Genomic DNA, 22,072 nt, shown 5'->3' on the forward strand with positions numbered 1-22,072 from the left:
ACACAACACAGCTGAACAAGAACATGGTTATCTTAAACCAGAAGCAAAAAGTTTATTAGTAAGAAGACATTTACGCACATTGATTTTTGTTCCTATAAATTGAGCAATTTTAGGTATAAACAAAAAACAAGTATGGTTTACTCTTACATTTCCTCCAAATCGTGTTTATACATCTTGACAATATCATTACGCTTCACCTTTTGAGCAGCTGTTAATAATCCCTGTAGAGAAAAAGTTGAGCAACATAATTGACAAGCTACCTGTTGTAAAGAACTTACATTTTCCGTCGTCCATTCTTCAGAGCACAAGTAAATATCAAATAGTATCTCAGCCGGCTTAAGACCCGTTTCCTTTGCCTTACTGATGAGAGTTGCATACACTGCTTTTTTCACAGCCGCATGCGCACAAACGCTCTTCCAGTCCTTCTCTTGAACATCTAGCTCATCAGCCAAGGCACGAACCGCCTTTTCGGCAGGCACTACTAACGCTACAGGTTTTGGAAGCAGCGAGTTTGCATAGATACAGATGTTGTTCACAAACATACAACTCTTGTAGACCGATTCAAGTCGTTCGAGCGCAATGTATTCACCGTTACTTAGCTTTACCAAATTCTTCTTGCGGTCTATGATCGTCAAGGTGCCATCTTCATTCCATTCTGCAATATCGCCTGTCTGCAGCCATCCTCCTTCAGCAATAGTTTCCTTGGTCAGGTCATCACGTTTCCAATACCCCTTGGTGACACATGGACCTCGAACCCAGACTTCGCCTTGAGGTTTTACGTTGGTAGAAAAGTAGCCTGCGTCAGGGACGTCTACAAGTTTCATTTCTACTGCTGGGCTAATAGAGCCTACATGACCGTAACTGAGTTGTGTGTCTGACATGAGGGTACATACACTATATAGAGGGAATGAGCGTGTGTCAATTAATAGAGATTATATTTTATCATTTACCTTGTGCCTAAAGATGAATAAAGTAAGAACGAAAAAAGAGTAATTAGCATTTGAATGAAAAAGATAAAGCTCTCATCTATGCTTACTTTCTGTCATTCCATATCCTGTAATAATGGGACAAAGTGTGATTGTCAAAAACTTTTGTGTTTCGATTGCCAATGGCGCGCCTGCTGAGATGGCACATCTTAATCGTCCACCAAATTGTTCGCGAATCTTGTTAAATACGAGTCGATCGAGTAATGGCGTGGGCAAGCCTCGTTCAAAAAACCAGGCTTTAGTGTGGAAGGCTCTGTTAAATACAGCTTGCGCATTTGAAGAAGCGCCTTGGATCTTAGTGACGATGCTCTTGCGGATAGCTTCCCAGACAGCAGGTACACCACACATCAGTGTTGGTTGGAATTCCCTGATATCACCTTTACAGTTTCGTACAGATATGTCCGTCAGGGTTCGGAACGAACCGTAGCCAATAGTGATTCCCCAGTAAAGACTCATGTTCTCAGTTACAAATTCAAAGATATGGGCAAGAGGTAAATACGCCATTATAGAATCTGTCAGTGAGATAAGACGGCCAAGGATAGCATCTGATGACGCAACTATTTGGTAAAGTGTTAGAAAAGAGAAAACTACCCACATAGAAAAGAGAGAGAGAGACTTACCAGCAGCCACCACGTTCTTATGAGACAACATCACACCTTTTGGATTACCCGTACTTCCAGAAGTATACATGATGCAACAGAGATCCTCAGGTTCTGGCAAGCGTGGGTCTATAGGATGCTCCTTTCCAAGCTTGATCACTTCATCTAGTGAGCGTATCTTGACTGATCCTATCTCTGAAGAATCCAAGTCTTCATGGTTGGCTATGCCTTGATAAACGATAAGCTTGAGTGAGGGGCACGATTTTGCAACGCGTTTCACAGTGGGTAAGAGTTCGGCGGAGGAAAAGATGGCTTCTACTTCTGTTTCGTTCATGGAATGCAGTAAACCCTCTTCACCCAAGGTATCATAAGCAGTGACAATTGTCATGTTTTGAGTAAAGAGTCCATGGGCAGTCAACAACCAGTGCATACTGCTCTCTCAAGTAATCAGAACATGATTCTTTTACTCATTTGATCAATTACCTTGTCGGTGCGAATATTTCCACTTTTGATTTCTCTTGAAGCCCTAAATAGATGAAACCAGCACCGATATCTAGGGTTATTTGAGCTGCTTCGGCATAGGTAATATAGTAATATTTGGACATTTGAAAGTATTTCCATTTTTTTACTTGTTTTGTCTCAACTCCATCCACGACCTTGACAATCTCTTTTTCCTCCTCAATGACTCGTTCCACTTTTCGATAACCAAACGCATTGAGTTCTGGATACTTTTTGGCACTATGTTGGAGCACATCGTATAGAGTATGAATGCCTACTTCAGGTACGCGAACAAGGCCTTCAGCCGCTATCTTGCTACGTCGAATTCTGCCACCATTAGGCTGATCTTGACCAACTTCGACTGTATAAGTTATCATTTGTGTATGAAAAGAATAAAATATGGAAAATGACGGAAAAAAACAAGCCTGCCAAAGAGTCTTTTATAGTAAAGAGTTACACTGATCTATTTGATCTACTCTATAAATGATGTGTGCATGTGATGCTCTCAATGCGCCATTAGTTACTTTGGCTCATGGAGTAGTTACTGGATTGTATAAAAATCATAAGAAAAATATAATTAGAATATCATTGTGGCCATGGCACCAGTGTAACCTTCTCCTTGTATAACAGACAGATGTGAATATATATAATACTCTTGTTTATAAATGTCATAAATATAGGCATTAAATGGCTGATAACGGGGAGATTCAATAATTTCTCATAGGAATCAACAACTGACGATCAAAGTTTATGTTTATACAAACAAGATTTCTCTTTTTCTTTAATTGATGAGGTGACAATTTAAGGTGTTCGTGAGAGTCTTGAATGTCAGAATGATCTGATCTTCAATCCAAATAGAGCTGCTGGCTAATAATGAAGGTGGCTACAGTCAAAGCTAAAGATAAGCAATTACTAAAGGGTATACTTTCTTGCTTCACACTCTTGCATAGTTTTCAATTATTCAGCAGGAATAAAATGATGCCGCTGAATAAGTTACACGAAACAAATGGCGCGTTCTGTAATTGCTATCAAAGTAACACTTACACTTTGCCGGAAAAATTGGTCAGCTTTTTGAAATCAATTGATCTACTTTTTGAAAATCAATAGGCCACTTTTCAAAATTGAGTTAGTCAAGGCCAAAATGCTGTTCTTTCTGCAGCCTTAAACTTAGCAACGGGTTCTGAAGTAACTTTATATCTCGAAGATGGAAGAGAAGGCATCTTTGATGGTTGTTTTATATTATCAAGAAGACAGGTCAATACTTTTAGGATTCTTTTATTCGATAATATAAAGCTCCCGCTAAAAGGATATTTAGAATAAGGGTATTTATAGTCAATATTTTGAAAGCCTGCTACATAACTTGTACTTAAATGCTTAGTGAATTTACTTATGGTTGATTATGATTCTAACTGCTCTGTTTTCTACATTCTTTACAACACCATGTTGTCTAAGGGGCCATCGTCGGGGATCTAACTACTTTCACCTTTACGTTGGTTAATCCTGTTAGTATCAAACTAGTGTTTGAGAAGCTAAGAAAAGTACTCTAAATGAACAGAATATCAAATCTTGTGGATAGTCTTAAAAATAATTAAATCAGTAAATAAACAATAGGGACGGAAGTACAGTTTAAGTCCTTTATATATTTATTTATAACTAAAAGAAAAAAGAATACGTATTTATACTTTCTTGAGTTGGGCATACAATGAAACATATTGATCAGTTGAGAATAGAATAGGCTATTTCAGCTCACTAGAGTCTTTTTTATTATTATTATTGTAACAGTCATGTTGAAAATAAATAAACTCATGTTTTAAATCATTAAACAAAGTGAGATGTTATGTTGTCGCTTATAGGTATTGCAAGATTGGTTTAAACAACGTAACTCTGCAAAAAGATACTATCAACTCATTTCAGTGCTGTAAAAGTTTGAATAATATGTCTATTTTGTTAAAAATGAATTAGTCAAGGTATGGAAGTGCAAGTATAATAAAATAGTAACTTACTCTTAAAGTCATATTTTCAGACATGGAAACTGCTACTAATAGTTTTCTTTTTTTTTTTTTTTAATAACTTTGACTTTACCTTAATGCCCTTAAGGGATTTTTTGATACCTTGATCTCATCTGGGCAATATGATACATGTATAGATATATCGTGTTCAAAAAGATGTTCTTGGTAAATACTACTTAAATACTTGTCGTTCCTTTTTTTTTTTCGAACTTTTGAGGTATCTACAAGGACAAATACTTTTTATTTCGAAGCTTATAGCCATGCTCTCTGCTAACTAGTCTTAAATTATTAGCTCAACTTTCGAAAGGCGAACAATACCAAAAGTATGCGTCCACTCACCAATAATGCTAGTATAATTCAATAGTGTGAGGTACATTTCTGCTATGGGTATACGCTGTCACGTTATTTAAAAGCAACCAGCACTCCTCGAATTTATGCTGTGTAGTCCACGTATAGAAATCGAGAATCCTTCAAATGAGATTCATAGAATGTAACTTTTTTCATTTCCAGTTTTATAATATATAAAAAAGCATAGTTCTTTCTGGTAGCAATACCAGAAAAAGCTACAGTCTCTTTTTTTTCAATATAGAGTAGAGTCAGTAATGTTTACGTGTATAGCAGTGCCATACTCAGTAAAGATATGCGTCAGTTCTACGATGGAGGTATTGGTGCTTACTTATTATTTTACTAAACACTATCTATGTTACTTGCATTTGTAGTAATGCCATACCCAGTAGAGGTAAGCGTCAGTACTACAACAGAAGTAGCAGAGTAATGCCTTATAAACATGCTGTAGAAAGAAGAAATAAAGAGAAGGGAAAAAGTGGTTCTTTTTGGATTTATAACCAAGACGAACAATACATGCGCCAGGAAATAGGCTAATGCTACAGGCTCTACCAATGACATCACTTTGCAACCTCACACTACCAAGGTCGCTATCTAACCTAAGGCTATCTAATAGGATATCCTTTGACATAATATAATTCACTTAGTTACACGTGAATGACCTTGGTTCTTTGTTGATCAAACTGACAACATAAAATTAGAATATAAAATAGCAACATTTCTTTTTATCACTTTCTTTTTGAAACTTTATAAAAGTCGTATTATACATCAAGAAACATTCCTCAAAGATTACAAACTGTTACTAATAAACTCATGAAGAAGCTACATCTATTGTTGACATCAAAGCTAAAGGCAGAAGAGCATCCTATCTTAAAGCAAATATTACAAACTAAAACAATGAGTGATGTTATCAGCATTTTTCAAAGCAATGATGAACTGATTTCCATCAAACTGTTGATCAACAAACTGTAAGTACTGACGTAGGAAATCGATCCTCGTAATTTTCTTTTTTAATCGCTTTATCCCAATAGTTTCATCTTATACAAATTTGGTCATCTGAAAAAAGAGCACTGAATTCTGGTATCGAGTAAATGTGTATAGCGACGCCTTTGATCTTTTGTTTTTAACAAGCAGCCTCTTCTAAAGTAAACGGTAAGGATTCTGGTTACTCATCATGCAGTTATTTATCTTTTCATTTATTTCTTATAGTGTCGAATGCGAATCTGTGATAGTCAAGACTTTGAAGGGGTTAAAGCAATTGTCTGACGAACAAAAAACTGCAGGCTTGATTTTATTGGTGAGCACTACATGTACCAGAAAATAGGTAAATACTACGGGCGCTTCCTTGAGGCGCTACATGCGGTGTCACTATACAACTTCACACTACCAAAGCTTCTGCCTAACCTAAGGCTGTCAATTCACTCTCTGATATAAAATACGATGTCATCATAATTGTACCTGATTTATCAAACTGACAACATAATTAATAAATAGCGATATTTCTTTTTTATCTCTTCTTCGTGAAAAGAAACAAACCAAGATAGCGACTTTGTAAAAGTCATGTTTAGCTTGACGCTACACATTGGAAAGTTTTGTTGAAGGCATCACAGATAGTGGGTAGAAGTAGCGCTCATAGTATTAGTTTAACTTCTGGTGCATTTTCTCGTGTATGTAGTGTACACCTAAAAGGAAGCTGTTTTCTTTTACAAGCCAAAAAATGACCCAGTGCATTGAATACCTTAAAAGGAACTTTACAAAGTTTACTGCCCTCAAGTTCTCCCAGAACTTTTCTATTACGTCCAAGAAACAAGCGGTTTCTAAGTTTGAGTCATCGGTCAATTAGATCGCAAAAAGAAATATGAAAGCTAAAAGCTGTAACAAGCCTTTGATTCTCTGGGCTTGTACTGCTTGCAAAAAAGCCGAAATAAAACCAGGTAAATCAATTTATATCAGCATATTTTATTGCTTAAAGCTCACTGACATATTTTTTTAAAGCTGTTTAGCACCATTTCAATGAACCAGCATTTCTACAACCAACCTAGAAAGCCCTTGCTAATTAAACAAACAGACTATCATATCATGACACAACTGAAATCTATTGACGATTTGAATCAAGATAGTGAAGAGGAGAATGGTTCTGAAGAAGAAAAGAAGGTCATTGAAGAAATGCTGAATCTCTCGGAGATGTTGATGCTAGTTCATATATCGATAGTTTGAAACAAGGATTTCAAAAGGCATACGATAAATTAGAAAATGATAAAAAATGTCATTTGGCTACCGGGAAGTGCGTAGAAGATGAACTATTCTACTTTGGTATACAATGCAGCAAAGAGTATCAGTCGCACTCTTTCATTATTGATGCAAACAGCCAAAATCTAAAAAAAAACTACGGTATTTTTAATGACGAGGAGTTGGACGAGATTAAACAACACAACCAAAAGCTGACTCTTAAGATACCGGTAACCTTAGGAGACTATCTAAATCGCTTTAATAAGAATAGCACAACACAAATCAGAAAAGAGGTCTTTCGGCCAATGGAATTTGATAGCAACTTTGATCCTAAAAGGCATTTTGACTATGACTGGATTAGAAGCTCAGTATCTGAGCCTTCCTTTTTAACAAAGCATTTTTTAGTCTGTCAACTTAAAATACCTTTAGTATACCTCTTTTTTTTTTTAAAAAAAAAAACTTCTTAAGCCCTCTATCCTTGCCGACGGAAGCGTTGTAATAAGCGCATGAGTAACAGCTCTTAAGGTGTAACATGCTCTCAATGGTCTTTTTTATACATTTGGGTTCATCTTTTGGCATATAAGCATGTACTATAGCAGCTGAGTCAACAACATCTCCTCAAATACCAGCTCAAAGGAATAGACTTTATAATGGTATGCATATAGTATACACCTGCTTGTTTAATAATAGCTTTAATTAATTTGATTGTTAGAGTACATCGCCTTTTTCTTCAAAAAGTATGTATAAGCTGTGTATAGCCTACATCACCGTCATTCTATTGAATAATCAAACAGTTATTTCATGAGAAATACCGCAGTTGACTCAATATGAAGTATCTGCGCTCAATATGACAATAATTTCCGCACACACACATACAAACAGTAGTAAGAGCCATTTGTTTTTTTGAAAGGATGCGTCTGAAAGACAGCCAACTCTTTGGTGTTCAAGTACAGTTGCTCTAACAATCATATATAAAGCACAGCTATTGAATCAATTTTTTTTAAAGGGAAGAGATATTCTATTGACTCAAACACGTAGGTTTTCACTCTTCCTTTCCAAATACTAGGAACAACTATGCATATGGTCGTTTATAATAACTCACAACTCGATATTCCATTCACATATTACAATATACTTCGGCAAACGGTTTTATTATAAGCGCAGTCTTGGTATTATAGATTCGCTAGACCTAGTTTACATGCAGCATCTTCGGTTAGTGGGAGGACAGCCAGGGCAGAGAGGAGGTTCCCTATTAGGAGCAGCAGAGACATAGCTTGCCAAGACAACAACAGCAGCAGCGATTATGAGTTGAAATTTCATTATAACGTATAAAAATATTATTTTAAGTGAACAATATGATATGGTATTAGTATTTATACAGAATTCCTGACTGGATATCAATATCGTTGTACGTCTCAATCTTCTTATTCTTAGATGGTATCATGACTTCATAGAAATGATGTGTACAACAAAGTCCTGGGAACGATGTACACAAATGCCTCAAAAGCTTATTATCTCTACAATAGGAAGTACAATCAACTGATAGGTTTATGCTGAGCAGTTTTTAAATTTACAGTGTAGGAAGTCTATAGAATCCGTGTATTTAATATGTAAAAAATAAATCTCGTTAAAAGAAGCAGTAGATCACAATAACCAAACTGTATTTCTATCTATAATATGCTTTGCGACTCCAGAAGCTGTTTATCAGCTGATAAAGGGATAGTGGCCATATTAAATACTTTATCTTGTAGAGTAACCTTTCTTTCACTCGCGATTTAAGCATAATTAATATGTATGACAAACGTCACAGCTTGATTGAAACATAATGGTTAAACTATCAAAATGTCAGTTTCTTTCTAATAAGCAAGATAGTAATATCAGAGATCCATCTACACCAGCTATTTTGTAAGAGCATACTGTAGAATAATCGAATGCGATTATATACATGCAAAACAAAGTTGTGTCTAATAGTGTCACAGTAAAAAGTAAAAAGTAAAAAATGGACAAAAAAGGAAAATCTACTATGCAAGGCTTGTTTTGATAACCCATAAAGCACTGATAATTAAAAAAACTCACTTATGAAGAACCGTTGTATAGCTATCCTTTATAAACACATATAAAAGCACTAGAATAAATGCCTTTGGTAGTGTAAACTGTAACCAACACCTTTTATGCCTGTAAAGATATTTTTGTGTGATAAGGTAAACGAACTCTGTTTTTTAATTTATCTGGCAAGGAATCTAGTCTAGTCAATAAATCAAGTGTTTGAACTGTTTGAACTGATAAATATAATTTTAATGTTCTTTAATGGTTGATTGCATGACTTTATACATTCGTATTATTATGAATAAAAGATAGTCTGTAAGAAGCGTACAATTTTTCTTGAGCATGGACAAAAGAGTGACAAACCTTGAATTATATAACAGTTGTGGTTTTTCAATAAACAAGGTCATTTCAAGCTTGGCAAGCGCATTTAGAGATGTTCTATCATTAATACATTAGCATAAAAAGGCATCTAATGCTATAACTCTTCTTTTTTCTTTCGTATAAACTTAAAGAAAGTGCCCTGATAATGCCTAATTTTGGTATGAAGCCTTCTCCAGATGGGGCTTATGTGGAGGACGACGGCGAAGAACACAGACTAACTAATCGCGCAATTATAACTGAGGATATTAGAGACAAAATAGGATACTCACTTTATAAGGCTTTGGATGGAAACAATAAATCACGTATATGCATGAGTTATCCGGATAAAAGCTCCACTGTTGTCCTCCCTATTAGCGATGTAATAATAGAGTGTTACGAAGAAGCAGGCTTAGTATTACCTTTTTTTGGGGATATAATTACGCTTACAGGCTATCTTGAAAATTACATTACTGTTGGAATGCCGAAAAACGTTGTTTCTTGGCTTAACATTAATTTATACAAGTTTACATGTGATGACTTGATATATTTTGACGAAGCACGTCAAGATCATGTCTGGTTTAATGTCGGATTAAGCCAGGAAACAAAGGCTGTCGTATGGGGAGATCTTGAAAAAAAAAGTGATAGATTGTGGAAGTATAAAAGATTTCATGCAAAAAGTACAGCAAAATGTTATAGGAATTGGAATGTTTGAAGTCAATACATATAACAAAAGTATTGCTTTTGATCTGAAAAGGTTTCAAGGAGTCGATTTTACCAAAAAGACATCTAATAGAGATCTTTATAAATGGGAAACAAATTTCACCACACTCTGCTCGGGTAGCTTGCTAAAGAAAATTAGAAACTGACAGCATTTTCCTATCTTGCAATCAATATCATCAATGATATAAGAATAAAATGCTTTTTTGTATAGTACTTCTATATTTCATCATTTATATCACCAAAGAGTGTTAGGGTCATGTGTGAAAATTGATTGATTTCATTATCGTTAGCTAAAGCTAATATACTATTTAACGAAAGGCTGCTTTTTGGACCAGTTTGATTATTTCCAGGAAGTGAGCTTCATCTTGGAATAATTGAATTAAGGAACTTATAATATGCAAGCTATGAGCTAAAGTATCAAACTATTAAAATAATAGTATATCAGTAAAAGCAGGTTAATGACTTGTATTGATAAGCTTTGACTAAAACAGTCTTCATTATATAACAAAGAACTTATGTAAAAACATAAATAAAGAGCACTTTTTCTGCCCTTTCTTTTATTGTTGATCATAAAATGTTACGTTCCATTGCTTCTGCTGCTTCCTTATCAACTGCAATGAAAGCAGCCCCAAGGCCTTTGATTCTTGGCCTATCTCAGGACTTTATTCTTGCAACTGTTGCTTCTACATCAAAATGTATAACTTCTCACTTAATAACAAAACTTCTCTTAACTGACGATCGTGAAGGCTACTGTTTTAGATACATTGGATAAAGATATTGCAAAAATGAGGAAAGACTCTACAAATATACACGTTTATAAAAGCTTATGGTTCCTTTAAAGACGGCAATTAGATGAAATGTGTATTTGAAATATTGACAGAGTCCTAAGAGGCTCGATCATAGAAAATAAACATGCATGTAGTGTTTGCAAATCGCTCACAGAGCTCAATGGAAGGAATAGCTTCCATAAAAAGAAAGTGTATCAGTGCCTTTGTTATCTTGGAGATAAAACCAGCCAATAGCAACAAGGGAACGCATGAATGAAAGCCATGGATGGCATTTTTATACACAGATCATACTACTTCGTTATTGCTCAGCTTTTGATTCTAATAAGGTGAGATAACTAAATGGTGCATCATCTGCAGCTAAGGAAACATTGGACCGATTTTAAAGATGCCGCGAAAAAGATAAATACGGTGCAGTCAATATACCTCACCTCTTTACTGGGCCCACTACGTAATCTTGCTTATAAATATATAGAGCCAAATGTCGAATTTGCTTTTGAGAGCAGAAGGCTGCGGCTGTCAGAGCATCTGGGGCCCTCACAAGTCCCATATTCGCCCCCACAGTGTCTTCTTTTGACTCCATTTACCACAGTAAATAAATATATTCCTTGCTTGTTCTATAGTGATTTCTCTTCTTCAGCTTAATATGTAAATGCATAGTATCATTGTTGTTGCACTCAAATACTATATAAGTTCTTCTTTCAACACATCTTCAGCATACAGCGCACATGTATATCTTACAAATGAGCCTCTCTGTCCATAACATAAATGCTGGAATTGTCATCCCAGCTTAATTGCTGAAGTAGGCAATATGTCCTTAGAATATAACTCAAATACCAACTTTAGCATAATACACAAAAGTTTGCAGGATCACGAGAATCATACTCATCGCGTACAGTAATTGCAAACCTATTTAATTGCGAACGGGGATCAGACTCATGGTCACTGTGGGCAAGGAAACCAGCAAGGTGGCAATCCGGATAATGTATATCGAGAACATGGCTGCTATTGAAATGACAAGCGTTGTAGTCGGCTACGTAGTTGTCTAATTGGGATATGGCGTTGGGCAGGAACATAAAGGCATTTAAAATCTTGATTTGAAGAAGGAGGGCTAAATGTACGAGCAGCAGCTGCTTGGCTTGGAAGAGACTTGGTGGCATTTGGTCTTGCCACCTTAGTTGGCGGAGGAAACTCACAATCTGAAGGGAAAGGTCATTTTTGAAAGGGTTGACGTTGCCATGGTGACTCAGGAGGACGAGTGGCAGTGGAGGGATTGGCGGCGAGCATTTCAGTGGCAGGAGAAACCTGAGCTAGACCCTCACGGAGAGAGGCGTATTGTTGCTGGAGTCAAGCTATTTCAGCCTTAGCAGCAGCAAGTGTTGCTTGTAATTGCTTCAACGTTGGCATAGCATGGATACATTTTCCAATTAAGGCGAAGAGTACCGAAAGTGATAGAAAGAAGAAAGAAAGGCCTTGACACTTATTTTTTCAAAACGGGCAAATTTACCAGCTGCACTATATTAAATGGAGTTTGTTAGGATAACTTTTTCTGTTACACAAATTATCTCGGCTCTTTTACAATGGATATATTATTAATATATGTAGCAGAATATAAGTAATATTCATGTCTATGAATATATGTTGTCAATTTGATAAATCAGGAGTCGTGACTAGCTGAATATCCATGGTCAACATAATAAATAGTGTAATATAGATATATAATCGATTATGATAGATTCATGAGTCAAAATGCCATAAACGAGTATTCAAAGCAGTACCTTGACTTGATAGAACGTATACGTGTAATATAAACAAGGAACAAAGTTAATATAGGCGTTTTAAAAGGGGAGAGAAAAGTAAGTGACGACAACGACAGAAGAAAGGCGTATAAATAAATGCATAAATAGGAATGTATAAAAAAAAGGGGGAAGCATAATGTAGACATCATTAACGGAATCGGAAGAAAAAGAGAGAGAAAGAGGATAAGTTTAAGGGTCTTTATAAAGGATAGAATCGCTCAGTTAATTAGGTGCTCTTAAGGGGATGAAGGAAATGATGGCTGATGTGGTAAATGTGACATTTCATAGCCGACAAATGACTCCAATATAGAGTTCGGAGTTGCATAAAGTTAGCTTGTTATCCGCAATTTATAAACAAGATGAAAGAAAAGAATAAACTAGTAAAGAGCAGAGAAGACAATGAGCCTCTTTCTTCTTTGATGTCATTGTAAACAAACTGAGCTCTTAAGTTCAATGATTTGCTCAATTGATTAATGAAAGAAAAAGACCTTGTGAGCAATTAAGACTCCTGTTACACTAAAAAATATTTTTATTACCTGCACATTTTTTTTTCTAATAAGAAAATTATGCTTTTTTCTCACTATGAATATTCAGTATCCTAGACACATGCACTCTCCTAGCTGGGATCAGTCAAATAATAACAACAATAATAATGGAAGAAAGAAGGATACCCAAATAGCTAATTCACTACCTAATAACCAGCCTACAGATTCCTTTTTTAACCGAGTATTTGGTCATCACTCATCTGAATCATCCAGAGGTAAGGAGTGTTATTTATGTTTTATCTTTTTATCCCCTTTTTTTTATACCTTTTTCTTTTTCTTTTTTTTCCCTTTTCTTTCTTTATTTTATAGCTGGATCGCCTGTTCCGCCACCATTACATCACCAACCTTCGAAACAAGAATTATTACAAAAATCCTCCTCGCGTCATTCTCGTAATTCATCTACTGGAACTCTACCCATTTCTATTGTAACACCCTATCCAACAGCAGCAGGTACAGAAATAGTAACAGCAGAAGCTAAAATGCAAAGACGACGCTCTTTTGATGGACAAACAACTGACTCAAAAAGTTTAAAACCAAAGCCTGTACCAGTTGCTTCGGTATCAGCAAGAGTGGCAGCCAGTCCTATACCATCCAGAGGTGTAAAAGGAACTACAATACCATTTCCTAGAGGAGGAAGACAGATTGGAACAAATGATGATAATAATGCATCTACAATACGAAGGAGCAATTCAATTGAACGTAATCAATTTCGACCAGAAGGTAAGGATATATTTGTTTGTTTGGCCCTGAACGGAGTTTAAATATTCATCGCCTATTCTAGAGCATGCACCGAAAAAGAGACATTTCTTTAGACTGGTCAAAAAAAAGAGTAAGTGAACTCCATTTGATCTTATTCATGACTCATCGTTATACAAAGCCAATACAGGAGCATCATCTTCAGCATCATCTACTTTTACAAATGCATCATCATCACACACGTCATCTTCAATTACCCTCAGTAATCCGACACCAGCACCACGTAAACGATCTAACGATATAGATCATAAATCCTTATTAGATGGAAATACACCATATGATGTACAAAGACATTATTACCAATCAAGGGAAGAAAAAAAGAAATTAGCAAGTTCGAGTGCAAGTAAAAAAGGAAAATCAGATAATGTAAAGGTAGTCTTTATACTATTTTTAATACATGGACTTATTTATTTATGTAGGATCAGCTGTTCCAGTTAAAATGCAAGTTTTTGAATACTTTATATACTATCCATTTATACTAACTATCTCTTAGTGGATCAAAACTTTGACACACTGGACGGCATTGTCAATCCCGAATATTACAAGATTGCTTCACCCCATCCACAATTGGCTGTTGATAATGTAAGTTTGAATATATTAAATCACAAGCATATCACCAATAACACACTTCTCCAAAAGGGATTTGATTTCGAGTCTTGGGCACCTCCTGATAGTTGGGGTGTTCAACCTACTTCGATTGCAGCAAATTTAGCTTTAGACGAGGATCATGCCGAATTTGAAGATTATCAAATGGACGTTCAAGAGAAATGGGATGTACCAAAGAAGAATGTAAGCTGAAGTGGAGTCATGGCTAATTACACAGTGTATGCTTATCACTTTGTCCTAGGCCAATATAAAAATATATCGACCGGATCAAACTTATAATACACTTCATGTACCTTTGAACACAACAACGTTGGAAATCTTTAAAAAGTTGGCAAACAAATTCTTCATGCCCGACATGACCAAGTACAATCTGGTGATGAAGCGTTATAACAATGGTAAATACATTATGCAATTCATTTTCTCTCCCTTTGACTGACTATATGCCTTAGAACGCGTATTGGGTCTAAATGAAAGACCTGTGCAGATTCAAAAGATGCTACAGGAACAAATGGGCTATACTGATGACGATAAAATTGATGATATAAGCTATCTCATTCGATTTCAACTCATGCCAAATGTATCACAACCCATTCCACCAGATGATAAAGACTTTGGACAACATGTCGACCTTCAATCACGCTCGCTAGCAACTATACCAATTTACTTGTATAAGCATGCTTCATCAATTGTATCACTGGACATTTCTAAAAATTTACATATTGAAGTTCCCATAGATTTTATTCAGATGTGCACCAGATTAAAACAACTATGGCTTGCCAATAACGAATATTCTATGCTACCGCCTTCGACTCAACACATATCCTCCTTGGAGCATTTAAATATATCCGGTAACAGACTACGAGACTTGGATCATGCCAAACTAGACAGGTTATCCGAATTACGTACCTTACGAGCTATTAACAACCGACTTGAATTCTTACCCGAATCCTTTGCAACCTCATTTGAGCACTTGACATCTCTGTTTATATCCAACAATTCATTTACCAAATTCCCCCTTGTGATTTGTGAAATCAGATCATTAGCGTATCTCGATATCAGTTTCAACAAGATCCAAATGTTTCCTGACGAAATTGGTCAGCTTACTAATCTCATCGGACTCTTTGCTATTGCCAACAGAATCACAGGAGGCCTACCACCAAGCTTTCTGAATTTGACAAAACTTCAGGAGCTCGATATTCGTCAAAACTGTATTACTGATTTGGATGTCGTATCTCATTTACCCAGATTGGAAATTCTTTTAGTGGATTATAACTCGACAAGTATCATTAATTTCGAAATCAAGAACGTAAAGCAACTCAAGATGTACAAGAATCATCTTACACAGTTCAACCTGACGAGTGCCACAGGAGGACACTGCTTGACCGAGCTGAATCTTTCCAACTGTAAATTATCAAGTTTACCTGAAGAATTATTCAACAATGCATTGGGACTCGAGCGTCTTGTGTTAGATAGCAATACGCTAAGTACACTTCCTTCAAGTATTGGTTCACTTCAAAAACTCGTCAAACTCTCTATTCAAAACAATTATTTGGACTCTTTACCCAGCGAGATTGGAAAGCTATCAGAATTAAGAGCACTGGATGCACAAAAGAATAATCTAAAGGGATTGCCCAGAGAGATCTGGTTATGTTGCTCTCTTCAGACCTTGAACTGTTCATCTAACCTACTTGATTCCTTCCCCGAGCCATTCTCAACCACGACACCACCCAACTCTAGTACAGCTATGCACTCTAGTAGCCCACGCAAGGATAACGATACCGATGCTGTACTAAGCATGTTACCTAGCCAACTCAATGCAGGTCAAGGCACCATTGCCCGAATAGATTCGATCCAAAAGCCAGGAATAATGGCAACTAGCAATATACCTCAGACACCACTCGAGACATCTCAACCACCCAACTTTAACCCTCCTAGCTTCTTTGCCAGTCCTCGTAATCATCCTCCGCCGCTTTCACTCTCTTTGCGTTATCTGTATCTTGGTGACAATCGACTTACCGATGACATTTGGTCACCTCTTTCCCTATTCCTCGAACTGAGAACGCTCAACTTATCATTCAATGATCTTTATGAGATACCGCCTGAGGGGTTATGCCATCAACATCTTTATGAACTTTATCTTTCTGGTAACCAGCTAACGTCCTTGCCTGCAGATGATATTGAAAAACTCCAGTACTTGCGTATCTTGGCTGTCAATGGCAATAAGTTGCAGACACTGCCTGCTGAAATCGGAAAGCTGCGAAAACTGCTCGTTTTGGATGTTGGAAATAACGTCCTCAAGTACAACATTGCCAACTGGCCGTATGATTGGAATTGGTAAGCTGTGTAAACATCTGGAAAAATAGACGTCTGACGTCCTTCCCCCCCTTTTTTTTTCAGGAACTGGAACTTGGGATTAAAGTATCTGAATCTTTCGGGCAACAAGCGATTAGAAATTCAAAAGACTCATCCTGACCCAATCAACCCCAAAGAAAAGGACCTTTCAGACTTCAGTGCTCTCACAAGGCTTCGTATGCTTGGTCTCATGGATATTACCATTCTAGGTGTCTCTATTCCTGAAGAATTCCATGACCGTCGTGTACGTACATCGCCTTCTGAAGTCAACGGCATGTCTTATGGTGTTGCTGACTGGCTTGGTCCTTCTGACCATCTCTCTACTTGGGATCTCGTCATGCCTCGTTTCAGATCAAAGGAAGACGAATGTATCTTTGCCTTGTTTGACGGATCTAAGCATCCCAAATCAGGATGTCGTCTCACGAAACAGCTGAACGATATGTTGACCTCTCACCTCGCAAAGGAATTGGCTTGTATCAAGAGTGAAGATACCATTGTCTCTGCCGTACGCCGAGCATTCCTAAGTCTCGAACAAAGTCTAGGCACTTCTCCTCATATCGATAAGGACTCTGGTGCATCCGCTGCTGTGTGCTATATCGCTGGCAACAAGCTTTATGTGGCTAACGCTGGTGATGCACTAGCGGTTATCTCCCGAAACAACGGACAGGCATTTGAAATCACACAGAAACATATCCCATTGAACCCAAGTGAAGTCTCACGTATCCGTGCGGCTGGAGGATACGTGTCTAATTCGGGCTTATTGAACAACGAGTTGAATGTGTCCAGAAGCTTTGGTCACTTCCATCTTGTCCCTGTTGTCAATTGTAATCCATACGTGTCTACTATCGATTTGTCTGAAAATGACGAATTTGTCATTATGGCCTCCAGAGGACTTTGGGATAAGATGTCTTATCAAACTGCAGTTGATATTGCTAGAACAGAAAAGGACGACTTGATGGCAGCTGCTCAAAAGCTTCGCGATTTTGCTATTACGTATGGTGCCAATGATAACTTGATGGTCATGGTGATTGGTGTTGGTGATCTCTTTGACAAGCGTAGAAAGTTGCCACGAAAGAACAACATTGGTGCTGGTAGAGGTGGTGCTGATGGAGTTGTTGAAGAAGGAATACTAGTAAAGAGTAAGCGAAGAGGAAAAGAAGAAATTCCTGGTGATTCGGTAAGAAAACAGAGTGCCGAAATATAAAAGCAAGGGCATTAATGATTACTTGTAGACGCTTGCCCGATTAGAGAGAGAAGTAGCTCCACCAGTAAGTCAATTGGCTCTGGTCTTTACGGATATCAAGAGCTCTACTCAATTCTGGGAAACACAGCCTGAAAATATGCGTGCTGCTATCAAGATTCATGATGCCATCATGCGTCGTACATTGCGTAGTGTTGGTGGTTATGAAGTAAAGACAGAAGGAGATGCGTTCATGGTATGTTTCAAAAACATCACTGCTGCTCTGCTCTGGTGCTTCACGGTTCAACTACAACTGTTGGAAGCAGACTGGCCAGCAGGCATTCTAGATACTGAAGAAGGAAGAGAAATCGAAAAAGACGGCGTTGTCATCTACAAGGGTCTATCAGTGCGTATGGGCATTCATTGGGGCACACCTGTGTCTGAGCGAAACCCGATCACACAGCGTATGGATTACTTTGGACCTGTAGTCAATAAGGCCAGTCGTATCTGTAATGTTGCAGATGGTGGTCAAATCTGTGTATCATCCGATGTTATTGCTGCCCTGCGTAACTTCCCTAGTATGTTTGATGAAGATGCAGAGTGCGATGAAACCTTGGATGCTGATGAAGGTTCTTTCCCTGTCAGTCGTGATTTATTGCAGCTCAAAAGACTAGGCTTTCATGTGGTTGAGCTTGGTGAAGTGAGGCTTAAGGGTCTGGAAACCCCTGAATCGCTCAGTTTGGTATATTCAAAGCAACTCTTGGGACGTATCGAAGTTGATAAGAGCCAAATGATGGCACCTGCAGCACAGCCAGCAATAGATGCATCACTATCTCCTAAACCATCTACAGATGATACCACTTCTACTATTCCTCCAACACCAGCACTTACCAGTAATACCTTATCCCCTTCTCCTGATTATTTGACCACTCGACCCACTGCTCGCAAAACGCTTCGAACGATTGATCCAAATCTGGTGTGTGCAATGAGTAACCTTGCTATTCGTTTGGAACGGTTAACATCTGGTCATGTCTTATCTCAATCAATGGCAGGAAGTTCTATTCTCGGGCATTATACCTATCAAAACTCATCAGAAGATAATGTCCCTGTTGTTAGCGCTGCACATTCAGGATTAGGACATATGCTCGATAAACATATTCGTGAAGAAGCAACAGATGAAGAACTTATGGTGATGATGGAGAACTGCGTAACAAGAGTAGAGGTAAGGTGACATGTTAAAATATATCGTAACGAGTATTTACTCTTATTTTAGAATGCTACATCTGCTCTCTATTTACAGAAAATGGGTCGATTTGCAAATGTGTTAGAGAAATTAGGAGAGACGATCGAAGTGGATCCAATGCATATCATGAAGGCTTTACAAATGTATGCTGAAGTAGTATCAAACCATTCATAAAATACCCCCTTTTATATATATTTATATACAAGTAATGAAAATATAATAATAATAGTAATAAAACAATTTATATCTGTCTGTGTTTATTTTATAAGATGGGAATATAGTTGTTGATTCTCTCTTTCTGATTCTGAGAGATACACTCAGCGATCCAAACGATGTTTCTAATTTCCTGTTCCTTCAACTTGACATAAGCATAAAAGACACCATAGTTAAACTGTTGTTGGAAAGCTTGTCTGTTCAAGAATACTTCAGTTTCAAAGAATTTATCTTCTAATGTCTTGTTGGTTGTGGTATCAAAGAAGGATCTGTATTCCTAAATGTTGTTCTATTAGATCAAGAAGAAGAAGAAGTTCAAAGACTTACATGGAATACGTCACAAGCTGCCTTTACTTGTTCAATTTCTTCAGCAATGGCCAAACGAGCATTACCTTCAGGATAAAGACGACCAATAGTTGGGAACAGCTTTCTACGGTCTTCCTTGGGCAATTCAGTGCCAAAAGAATTGATGGTGATATTGATCGTACGACGATCGGCTTCGAACTATACAAAAAGAGGTTAATCATCCCGCCAAAAATAAATGACTATATATTCTTATTACTCGAAGGATTTCACCCATCACTTCGGCTGTAGGGCCACCGATCTTTTGACAAAACTCATAAAAGTCTTCAAGGTATGCTTTGTAAAGAGTGTTTCTGATAATTTCAATATTGAGTTCATCCAAATCATGAGCGCTTAGACAATTAGCAAAGTAAGGCGCTTTTTTTTTGATAAAGGAAGTTAATAGACTGAACAAGTTGAAAAGTATAGCTGCATACCTAATGGAGTTTCAACAAGAACCGTATTATACAACTCAGCAACTGTAGTAGCAACGCATAAAGCAGGCATAGTATCGAATACACCGAGAGGATGACATCTTTCGAGCAGTTCATGGGTATCACGTTCGTGAAGAGTACCAGTGATGATCAAGATAACATTGTCAATCATGTATTGATAACTTTTTATATATGTTAGTTAATATTATTGTAAAGAAGAAGAAGAAACTTACGTGATATAGTCCAAAAATTTGGCAAGAGGCTGAACAGCATTACTACGAATATAATTAAATTCCTCAACAAGACTTTGAGTCAGCTTTTCATTGATGGTAGAAGTAGCGATCGGTGAAGGCTCGTTTTGCAATAAAGTACCGTAATCAGTAGCACCCAACTGAAGACGAAGGTCTACAAATATTAACATGAGTTCTATTTTCAAATGAGCTGTCTATTGTTACTTTACCTTCAAGTGTTTCACATTGCGTAAAGTTCAAATACTGTGAAGAATTCAAAATACCAGAGTAGTATCCTCTCAAGATGCCATCGATATAACCTTCATTCTCATTGTATAAAAGCGCGTTTGCCATTTTGTATGTTTATGTTCTGGCTTGAAATAGAGACAGAGAGAGGAAAAGGGAAATTTGAAACGAGGAGTACCCTTTTCGGAGACACTCTGCGGTTTTTGAATATGTTGGGTGCATTTATTGAAGAGACAGATCTGGCTGTCAAGCAATGGTTCTTTCTAAAAAACTTAGGCCCCCAACATTGGTATCATTCTACCGCTTGGAAATATCTGACAGCCAGCAGTGTACCTTTCGCAGTTGAAATCACTCATTTAATGCGTTCTAGTACAGTGAAATGAAATAAGTTCCTGAGGGAAAATTATTAATGGCAAAAGTTAACTATAGTTTATATTCAACAACGAAAGACTACGAAAAGTTAAAAAACAATGATCTGAAAGCATATACTGATAAGATGACGCTTGTAAAGGACGATCAGTTTCCACGATGCTGGGCATACTAACACGGCGTTCCTAGGTTTACTATTGTTGCAAATAGGACTTACGCAGAGAAACTTGTTTACCATATTTGTTACATCTTCATCAAATACTTCAGGTAAAAGAGATCTACATTTTGTACTATCTAGAAAAGGTATGTCAGAAATTCCACTAAGAAGTAGGATGGCTCTACTAGTTACTGTTTTATTAAAAATAAATTTCAGAAAGAGGATAAAATTATGGCGTGTATGAAAAAAATAATTGGCGCATATTAAAAAAAGTATTTACGCAAAGGTTAAAAATAAAATGCATGCAAAAGAGACGACATACAAGTAAGAGTAATAAGTACCAAAGAGAGAATATAAAGAATTATACAGTTAGTTATGTAAGAAAATTATTATATATAATAACTTACCCCGAAGGCATCTAGATGTGTCCTAGCGATAACTAGGACGGAGAATCATCGTCTAAACGTATTCTAGTTCTTGGTTGCTCCTGATCGTCCACTCTTCTTCGACGTCTTGTAGGAGCAACATCAACCCGGCGAAACCTATGAGGAACCATGCCATTACGTCGAAGCCCACGAAGGATGTGCATGTAGTTGAGACAAGCAGCAACATCCCTGTTCCATAAGCGATATCTATCTGGAGCTGCCATGGCGGGTCTACAGTATGGATTGGTGCATCTACAAGCAATGTTCAATCAGTATAAAGTCATACAAGTAGTTAACGTATTATTACCTTAAAAGGCCATGGCAGACAACAGTAGGATATCGCTCACGTTGATACGGTCGTGGATTTGGAACACGACGGAACGTGTGGAGGCTCTCGCTGTGGCATGTTGGACAGCACCTACTGGTCTTGTACTCGTCTATAAGATAGACTTGGAACCCATGTTTCTTGAGGAGTCTTCGGAAACCAAGGCCATGGATGGGCTCATGATACTTAGCATGGGGAGCGGGCCAGTTTCCCATCACAAACACGGCGTCTTCTCCAAACTTGGCGCGTAAGTCTTGAATAAGCTTTTGATCG

The 22,072-nt window shown here is 37.3% G+C and overlaps 6 protein-coding genes across 6 annotated transcripts; 2 read left to right on the forward strand and 4 right to left on the reverse strand.

The window, feature by feature from the left end:
* Positions 1-70: 70 nt before the first annotated feature.
* Positions 71-2,460, reverse strand: RHIMIDRAFT_295175 (acetyl-CoA synthetase-like protein; the record flags this gene model as incomplete). The annotated part of the gene is made up of 7 exons (XM_023614157.1): positions 71-92; positions 148-221; positions 279-894; positions 951-957; positions 1,037-1,543; positions 1,607-2,016; positions 2,069-2,460. 7 exons carry the CDS (start codon positions 2,458-2,460, stop codon positions 71-73), a joined length of 2,028 nt encoding a protein of 675 aa, XP_023462102.1.
* A 6,525-nt stretch (positions 2,461-8,985) lies between these two features.
* RHIMIDRAFT_269227 (uncharacterized protein) lies at positions 8,986-9,939 on the forward strand. Its single transcript, XM_023612119.1, has one exon. The coding sequence runs from the start codon at positions 9,239-9,241 to the stop codon at positions 9,782-9,784; it is 546 nt and encodes a 181-aa protein (XP_023462103.1). The 5' UTR covers positions 8,986-9,238; the 3' UTR covers positions 9,785-9,939.
* Positions 9,940-11,419: 1,480 nt separating this feature from the next.
* Positions 11,420-11,737, reverse strand: RHIMIDRAFT_247804 (uncharacterized protein; the record flags this gene model as incomplete). The annotated part of the gene is made up of 1 exon (XM_023610450.1): positions 11,420-11,737. The coding sequence occupies one exon, from the start codon at positions 11,735-11,737 to the stop codon at positions 11,420-11,422; it is 318 nt and encodes a 105-aa protein (XP_023462104.1).
* A 2,773-nt stretch (positions 11,738-14,510) lies between these two features.
* RHIMIDRAFT_75708 (uncharacterized protein) lies at positions 14,511-19,370 on the forward strand. Its single transcript, XM_023615646.1, has 5 exons — positions 14,511-14,678; positions 14,733-16,617; positions 16,681-17,812; positions 17,868-19,037; positions 19,089-19,370. Exons 1-5 carry the CDS (start codon positions 14,630-14,632, stop codon positions 19,230-19,232), a joined length of 4,380 nt encoding a protein of 1,459 aa, XP_023462105.1. The 5' UTR covers positions 14,511-14,629; the 3' UTR covers positions 19,233-19,370.
* Positions 19,321-20,631, reverse strand: RHIMIDRAFT_247806 (ATPase, V0 complex, subunit D; the record flags this gene model as incomplete). Its single annotated transcript, XM_023610451.1, has 6 exons — positions 19,321-19,548; positions 19,599-19,775; positions 19,834-19,991; positions 20,051-20,229; positions 20,281-20,452; positions 20,508-20,631. The coding sequence occupies 6 exons, from the start codon at positions 20,629-20,631 to the stop codon at positions 19,321-19,323; spliced, it is 1,038 nt and encodes a 345-aa protein (XP_023462106.1).
* Positions 20,632-21,217: 586 nt separating this feature from the next.
* RHIMIDRAFT_75731 (uncharacterized protein) lies at positions 21,218-22,072 on the reverse strand. Its single transcript, XM_023615647.1, has 3 exons — positions 21,782-22,072; positions 21,457-21,726; positions 21,218-21,240 (listed from the first exon to the last, which is right to left on the reverse strand). Exons 1-2 carry the CDS (start codon positions 22,012-22,014, stop codon positions 21,489-21,491), a joined length of 471 nt encoding a protein of 156 aa, XP_023462107.1. The 5' UTR covers positions 22,015-22,072; the 3' UTR covers positions 21,218-21,240; positions 21,457-21,488.

This window comes from Rhizopus microsporus (genome assembly GCF_002708625.1).
Source record: "Rhizopus microsporus ATCC 52813 unplaced genomic scaffold scaffold_24, whole genome shotgun sequence".
In the NCBI taxonomy this organism is placed as follows: Eukaryota; Fungi; Mucoromycota; class Mucoromycetes; order Mucorales; family Rhizopodaceae; genus Rhizopus; species Rhizopus microsporus.